This window comes from Topomyia yanbarensis, chromosome 1 (genome assembly GCF_030247195.1).
Source record: "Topomyia yanbarensis strain Yona2022 chromosome 1, ASM3024719v1, whole genome shotgun sequence".
NCBI classification, from domain to species: domain Eukaryota; kingdom Metazoa; phylum Arthropoda; class Insecta; order Diptera; family Culicidae; genus Topomyia; species Topomyia yanbarensis.
Window position 1 is genome coordinate 143,784,314 of NC_080670.1, and position 8,917 is coordinate 143,793,230.

An 8,917-nucleotide genomic window follows, 5' to 3' on the forward strand; every position below is an offset into this window, starting at 1 on the left:
AATCTTTGTGTCTTCTATTTTCCAAAACCTTCCATGGGCCCGCTAACTTCGGCTTATATCTGTCATACCAATGTTTTTTTGAGTTCTTTGTTATTACAAATACATGTGTTCAAAAAAAGCATCCGTCATACATCAGAATAAGGCAGTATAAACTGTTAATGATCGTCTAGGTCTAGGTCAGAGGGTGTCGTAATTGGGTTGGCTGGATAGAACTTTTACATCATATAAAATCCAAACGAACATCTCATGATATAGAGAAGGATAATATGCAAATTTTTATTATGGACACGTTAGATACCACGTTGAATCAGTGCAGCGATTTTGCCAAAATGACTTACATCAAACGCCAATTAAATCACATGATTGTATAACAAATGATTATTTGCCAAATGGGTCCATACCAACACATCATTATGTTCAATGACCAGCCATCTGTTTTAAGTACTTACCGTTGTATTAATGATGCCATTTCCGTGCCTTCGCAATGAATTTGCGATGTGGCTAATGCTAACCGTATTCAAAAAATGATTCCCACTTGTTTGCTCGATAAAAATTTGAAAATTCAAATTGTATACATAGTGACTGACGAAGTATTCAATATTATGCATAATTTCTAACACATCCAATCCTTGTTCCAATGTTTGCTTTGGAAGCTGATCTTCGATGGTTCCAATATGATAACTGTCAGCTTGACAACGCATTTCTTTGTAAATTTTCCAGTCGTGCTGAGAAATCGAAGCCAATGTGTAATAGGTATTACTAAGATAACGCTTGACATGCTCTATCACACACAGATATTGTCCACCGATCAGCACAGGTTCCATTCGAACCAGTGAATGGATGTTATTCAATGCCATTGTGGCGTCGGTAAATGGATTGAAAGCCTCAATCTGCGACGTTTTGCCGTAGTAATCAAGACGAATGTACGTTTCGATGTGATTACTGATCTGCTGCAGTAGTCGCTCGGTGAAGGTTTTCCGATGGCTTTTTGCAAGCTGAGCTACCGTATTCTTAGCACTTTCATCAGATGATATTTCTGCTAAGCTATCGCAACAGATCGAAGCGGATTGAGCTAAAAACTTGAGATTATTTTGCGACAGGCTTTGTTTATAATAGTCCTCCACGTATAGCGCAAAAAACATCTGATGCCAATAAAGAAACTGATTATCGCACAAGCGACGGAGCTTGATTTGCAAACTGGAAAGCGTATCTAACTGTTCAAGCAAGATACGTATCTTTTCGTAACTCTCTGGTGCAAATGTTTGTCGCGGATCACTGATCGAAATTGCTAGTCGCGCAATGGTCAACCTAGTTCGATTTGCTGGGCCACTCATGCAACGTTCAATCACATGAAACGCTGAAAGTTTATCGATGAATGCTTCACTCTTTTTCAGCTTTGCTTGCTTGGCTTCGGTAATAAGCCTTTTCTGCAGGAAACACTTTTGTTATAAGGTGAAATAAATTTTGAATCGAACTGTTACCTTGGAATGTCCCACTATGACGAATATTTTATGCTGTAAGTGTTGGATTATAAACTGATTCGCTTCGGCGATAGCCTGCTGGTTGCATCCGAAGAAGTTGTAAATGCACTGTAGATACTCGAGAAGTTTTCCAACGGATTGAAACATTTGTTCACTGATTGACTCATGCAAATATAAATGCAATGACGTGATGGATTGAACAAGAAAGCTAATCTCCTGTGCGTACTGCACGCCCTCAAAGATCAGTCCACACTTTTGGCGCAGCGTATCAAGTGTTGTGTCGTGTTTGGTAGTTTTGAATGCAGCAGTAATACGCACCAGCCAGCTGGTTACTTGAATACAGTACACAAGAATGTCTTTCACCAAACTCTTCTTTCGGTAGGTGATATGGGCGCTTCGCGCCTTTTGATAATCATTTCGATCGCAATCACGTATCGATTTGTGGCCATATTTTCGAAAAAAATCGTCGGGAACCCACATTACTTTGCCTATCAAAGGAATGTCGCAGAACTGTAAAAAAAAATTCTTTTGAAAAACATAATGGTAGTGTAAGACTAATACTTTTTCGTTGATCTCGATCAAATTTTTCATAACTTTACTATCAATGCTGACGAAAATGTAATGATACAGGTTTACCATTGCATTCAGTTTGACGACACTGGTGGACTCCTCATTACTCGATACGTTAACATTGTATGTTGTAACTTCGGAAATACGTTGTTTGAGATACTTCAGTAATTTGTCCGATATCACCGCTGCTGATTCCATGACTACCTTTTGCTTTGCATTGAACATACCCTCTAAAATGTGCTGCAAAATTATGAAAAATGTTAGTATACCAAGACAAACACTATTGATATTAGCTATATTTAACACCTTATAGGCAGTTCCATCAAGCCACAGAGTTATTTCATCAATCGCTTTGTTCAAGTCGTAAATTTGTTCTACCTTCAATGTTTTGTTCAGTTTCTTTGGGTTTAGTTTTATGGATCTTATTTGCTTTACGTAGAACTTCCAGTATGTTTTAAAAACCGACTGTTCCAAGACTGTATCAAACAGAAGTGGCATATACATCAATTCTGCCAGGTAATTAAACATCAACTGTAAATCCAAAAATAAATAAATATTGCATTGCTCAATACGATCCGCTAATTTCTTCATACATGCAAATCCCAATTGCAATGATTAAAATGGCCAAATTTATTTAGCGGATCAAAAAGAGCTCCCATTTGCAGTAGGATCACAACAGACACCTCAACTATCCGCTCGAAGTAACACTTAATTTTTGTGACCATTGCGATTTTACTGCTTATAGCCAGCAACGATGACCGATCGACAGTCACGACACTATCTTCCCGCAGTTGATCTGTACTATCGTCCAGCGACTCATCGAAACACAGAAACTCACGGACGATTTCCTCGAATTCATCTTTTAAAGCGTCTACTTCATGGCATAGCGCACTGAATGTGTATAGTAACTTGTTCAGCACTTTGTTGTCGGTATCAACTAACGATATGGAACTCAAATCTTCTTTAGAAGCAACCAACTGGATAGCCACCGTCGGGAACGTTAAACCTCCACTTGTTCCGCTCTTCAGGCGTTGCAGTTGAACGTCATAGTCCTCCAAGAAAAGCCCAAACTCTTTTATCTGAGTCGCGCCGTAATAATCTAAATAATTGTAGAAACAAAAAAAGCAAGGCGAATGACCCTTGTAGTTAAAGCTTAATCAAATAATAATATATAGTTCTAAAAGTAATTATATCAAGTGCTTACTTAAATTGTGCTGATTACGGTGCATTGTGCGTATGCCTAATTAAAATTTATTCACAAAATTTATTTTTATTTATTATGTCCTTGATCTGATACACACAGTAGCAGTTTAGCGTAGATAATAAATTTACAAAATTATTATTCGCACAAAAACGCAACTTTGGATACACGATACGAATTCAAAATATGATTTCATGGACACTCGCTGTTTACATTTTCCACCCACACCCACATGCAGGGATGCCAGATACTTTTTTCAAATGTACACGGTTAAATAAAACAACCTGCAGAATAAGTTCTTTTAACTTACTTTTGAGTTGTGCGTCGCTTTCGCACTTATTAGTGTTGTCAAAAACAAAAAGAGAGATTCGACTCAGTCGAGGTCTTCCGTGGAGGAAGGTTCTTTTGAGTTGTTTGGGGTGAACTCAAAATTAGGTAAATTCAACTTAAATTTGAGTATAAAAAACCTATCAATGAGTTGTAATTTTTGCCGTGGTTAAATGGAAACTACCTTCAACACGGTTTACCTAATTTTAAGTTCCCCCACGATACCACGAGATTGAGTCAAAGGAACTCAATTTTAGGTAGTTTTTCGTTTCCGTGTATGCAATAATCAAAGAGAATTGACCATTGTATGAAATGCCTTAACCTCACAAATTTGACAAGTGCTGGTCCTTTTGTTTACAGTTTGGACAACAAATTTGAATTCTTTAATTGACACGCTTTAAGCTTAGTGCTAATAATCAATTCCCAAGAAATTTTACCACAAAACTACTTACCGATTCAGAGAACACTAGAAGTAATTGATACAAAATTAATTAGTTCACTTATTAGATCTTTCATATACATTTCTCCACAATAGGGAATAGCACAATTTAATTGAAAGGTGTTCTAGAGTACATCTATACTTCCAAAAACATGATTCCCAATATATTTCAAATGTTTCCCAATATATTATTTTGAGAATACGAATTATCTCTAAGTTCAAAATATAATCAACAGGACCACCACCTGTCACATTTAATGCATGACGTCACTGTGCAGTGACCAATAGGTAAAGAGACGAAGAGTGAAAATCAGTCAAAACGGCAACACTCCCTTTATGATGATTTTAACACTAGAATTTTGGCAACCGCTTCCACAGGCAGCACTTTAAATGACTCCTATTATATTTTGAAAACAAACCGTACGTCGATCGTTGGATTTGTTTATCAAAAGATGTCCATTTCGAAACAAAGAGATGAAATAATTATAAAGATTGTTTTTACTCATACATATACTCTAGGATGCACCTTACAATCACGATTGAACTAAATTCTGACGAAAACTCAAATTTCCTTTTTGATAGATATACAATACTTATCTCCTCTAACTCAGGCATGAGTAATGTTTATTTACATTGCACGATTGGTCTGCTCAATAAGGTATTTTTGGTATTTTAAAAGTCTGGGAAGAACAAAAATGCCAGGAAAACTGCTCGACAAACATATGATTACGGCCTAAAAGCCAACTGTCAAAATCCATTTTGAATGGAAATTCCGGACAAACCGTTACATGCCAATCACATATGTTGGTAGTAAACGAAAGAGAAAAGTTTTCTCTTTCATAAACTGTTGTGAACTGTGTTCAGCTAGTAACGGTTTGTCCGGAATTTCCATTGAAAGTGGATTTTGACAGTTGGCTTTTAGGCCGTAATCATATGTTTGTCGAGAACTCCCGGATAGAATTTTACAATAGCATTTACCCTACAAACAATCATAAAACAATAAATATTATAGTTATTACTGTTTCGACATTGTTCGATGCCAAGTTCTCACAGTAGATTTACAATAAAATTTCATGTAACAATAAATTTCACTGTTCAGCAAAAAACTGACACAGTGCATTCACATTAAATTTTACTGTTTTCGAGAAAAAAAATGTATGGAGAAAAATTGATTTTTTTAATGTTAAGATACATAACCACCCCCCTTTTTCCTGTAAAAGTCCATTTCACATTGAAATTTACTGTAAAAACGTTAAAGCTTATAGTTTTTGTATTGTAGCATAACACTAAAACTTACTGTAAATTATTGTAAAATTACTGTACTGTCACAGTGAAAATCATGGTTCTGTTACTGTACATTTCTATTCGGGCTATTCTTGACCAAAAATGACTTTTTGATAAGGTGTTATATTAAATGAAAATAGTGCACTTGAGCTTATGGAGGGAAAACCTAAAGTAGATTTGAAACTAGTTTAACCAAAAGCTTTTATTTTCAAAAATCTGTGAATATCTGCAACCAAACTAAAAAATCTGTAAATATCTGCAACCAAACTAAAAAATCTGCAAATATTTGCGTCATCGAAAAAAACTGCAGATAAAATTAAAAATCGGCGATTTTGCAGTCACGGTTAAAAATAAGTACCCATTGGAGCATGTTCAGGAGTGTTTCAGTTCTAGATTCATAATTTTGACAGTTCTATAATATAAAACTGAAAATTTTAAAACTAGAACATGTCCCCAGCAGCAGTTTTACCCGGTCAAACCATTCGGAATTTGATTCGGAATGCTGAATGGAGTCATTATGGATTCCAAATCAAATGCAACAACCGATTCTGAGTCGGAATCGGTTGTTGCATTTGATTTGGAATCCATAATGACTCCATTCAGAAATCCGAACCGGTTCCGGAATGACCCTCTAAGAACGGTTGGTTTCAAAATCGTCCAATGAAGGACGTTCGTTGGACCAATTTGGACAACGTACAAATAACGGTTCAACAAACGTTCATCGTTGGACCCGTGTTGAACGATTTTAAAACAATTATTTGGACGTCTCAGTGGGGAGTTTAACTGGGTAGCGGATGCTCTATGCAGTTGAAAATTCATATCTCGCCATGCCTTCAGCGTTACTGCATTCAAATTTATTTTTCCCCAGTCTATCGGGTCTAAGTGTCTGTGCTAAAAATTTTGCATGTATTTAAAACACTGTTCAAAACGTGTTTTAAAATCAGCAACAAATAGAACGGCGTATTATAACAGTTTTAAATTTTAAAACGAAACTGTTCGAAATTGTAAGACAAAACGCTCTGATGGGATGTGAACGTTTCAGTTCCAGTTCTACTTTGAAACTCCTATACAAAGTAAAACGCACCTGAACATACCCTAATGAGTACCAGATAAACCCATCTACCCGGTCAATCCATTCGGAATCCTGAATGGAGTCAGTATGGATTCCAAATCAAATGCTGATTCTGAGTCGGAATCCCATTCAGAAAACTGTCGCGAATAATGAATAATGCATGCTTGATTAGTACCATTGCACAGATCAATCACAGAGAACAGACGTCCATCTTCAGCATTCAACTTGTGTAAAATCTAACGGTTTCGAAGGTAGTTGGGATATCCAAACCAGGTGCGCTACTGTCATGTTTTCGACAGAATTGACAGCGGTTATTCCTCTACCCAGTCAAACTAGTCCGGAACCGGTTCGGACTTCCAGCATCAATTCCAGCTCAAATGCATCAACCCATATAGTCGGAATCGGTTGTTTTCTTTGAGCAAGATTCCATACTGAATCCTTTCAGGATTTCGAACCGGTTCCGGAATGGATTTGACGGATCCCTCTACGAAGGGTTGGTTTCAAAATTGTCCAATGAAGGACGTTCGTTGGACCAATTTGGACAACGTCCAAATAACCGTTCAACAAACGTCCATCGTTGGACCCGTGTTGAACGATTTTGAAACAATTTTTTGGACGTCTCAGTGGGATAGTTGGGATAAGTTGGTTTGGCGGCGCTATCGTTTAAAATTCCATTGTTTACACACGTTTTTTAAATATTTTTATTCGATCATGGATGTCTGCTCTCTGTGGATCAAATAACAAGGATCTTTAGGTACGTCTAAAACATGCTTTAATATTGTTCAGAAATGTAATGTCAACTTTTATTTCAAACAAACAGCTGCGGGCAAGACGTGATGATTATACTATGTATATTCCACACGCACAAATCCCCGACTACATACGGGGAACGTGCCATTTAAGCCAATATATTCTGATTCCTGATGTATATTCCGGTGACGCTGCTAGTATGGTTCCGAATCCGAGAAATGGGGTGCATGACCAACTTGTAGAGTACGATGGAAACAGATTCGGTGAATAAAGTTGGTGCCAGAAAGAGCAGCAATGGTAGAAATGGATGCCCAGGTAACCAATAAGCATGCTGAATGCGTCTTAACGGCTACTTGATAAGCACTTAAGTCGTTTTAAATTCTATTTAAAAGTCGCTTTTGGCAAAATATACGGCTACATTACTGCTGTGCTATGAAAATGCTTTTTACTACTGTTGTGCATTCAGAATGCTGTTTACTGGCAAGAAGTTTTTAAACAGTTTTTCAAATGCTGATTAACAACAGTTATGCATAACGAATGCCAGCATACTGCAAGAAGCATCCAGAATGCAAATTTTACGCTACTTTACTGCATACACTAATGCTTGTTGGTTACCTGGGTGGTTAAGCTCCAAATTAGTTTTTTCTAGAAGAAAATATTATTTTATATTATTATATTGAATGTTAAGTAATAAAAATACATATATCGGTATTTTCACGGATTAAATTAATAAATAAAACGAGAGGCAGATAGAAAAGTATGTTATCGATACATAAATAAATTTCTGCGTGTGGGAGGGAAGCCTTTACACACGTATATGGCACCCCTATCCCATTTGTATTAAACTGACATAAGCCAACATCTCAGCGGGCACACAAATTATGGGCCCCACTAAGGCTGTTCGCAATGCTAAGATCTAAATTTGTTTCAAAATGACAAGACATCGAATAATTTGGATCTGTCAAAACACATCTAGAACACGGTGTTCCCAATGCGATGATTTAGCCACCTGTTCTAAATGCTGTTTATTTGATTTTGCTATTGTTTGTCACTTATGTGACACATATTGTTTTGACGTAGAACTACGTCCTTGTTTTCGATATGGGGGCGCACTTTGCAAATTCTACAAAAGTGGTATGTAACGAAAAGTGGTCCAATTTTAAACGCATTTAATTCAACCATCTCACGATAAATTTTCAAATTTTTTGCGCGAATCGCCCCGAAATACTTCTAAGATCACATTTTAATAGATAAAGATTTTTGATATCATAGCATTCAAAATTTAAATAATATACAACCTTGTCGAAATATCGCGCATTTACACACAGAAGCCCGGTACGACAGATTTGTGTACCTAGCGCGCTACGCTTCTATGAATGACATCATCAACTATTTAAAGAACGGATTTGGCCGGACAAGCTCAGTTGCTTGTTGAACGGCAGGCAGAGCAGATCACTGCGTTGTGAGTTTTCACAGCCAGTGTAGCTGAGTGAAAAGTTCGTTACACTGCTTGTGGAAAAGAAAGCAATCCAGTGCTACGCTTTCTTTTCTGTTGTGCTCGTTTCCAGCACATTTTTTTTGTAAAATCTCGAACACAATTATTCCTACACAGAATCGCTTGTACATTCGAGCTCCATTTGAAAACACGGTTAACATAGTTTCGTGGTACTAGTTATCTCTTTCTCAGATTCTTTTTCACATATGGTAGATTTTTGGCATTTTGATGAAAATTTGATAGATTTTTGGAAATATTGTGATTTTTTACAGATTTTTCGAAAATTTTCCTGTTTCAG

At 36.8% G+C, this 8,917-nt stretch overlaps 1 protein-coding gene across 1 annotated transcript in view; it reads right to left on the bottom strand.

Annotated features, from left to right (window-relative positions):
• Positions 1–3,480, bottom strand: part of LOC131676087 (WASH complex subunit 4) — a 15,845-nt gene extending 12,365 nt beyond the window's left edge. The window contains exons 1-6 of the mRNA XM_058955218.1: positions 3,256–3,480; positions 2,645–3,150; positions 2,358–2,582; positions 2,043–2,291; positions 1,482–1,991; positions 450–1,427 (exon numbers count right to left, since the gene is read on the bottom strand). Of these exons, the coding sequence (XP_058811201.1) occupies positions 450–1,427; positions 1,482–1,991; positions 2,043–2,291; positions 2,358–2,582; positions 2,645–3,150; positions 3,256–3,280 (2,493 nt within the window). The 5' untranslated portion in view covers positions 3,281–3,480. The remainder of the gene's footprint in view (positions 1–449; positions 1,428–1,481; positions 1,992–2,042; positions 2,292–2,357; positions 2,583–2,644; positions 3,151–3,255) is intronic.
• Positions 3,481–8,917: the final 5,437 nt, after the last annotated feature.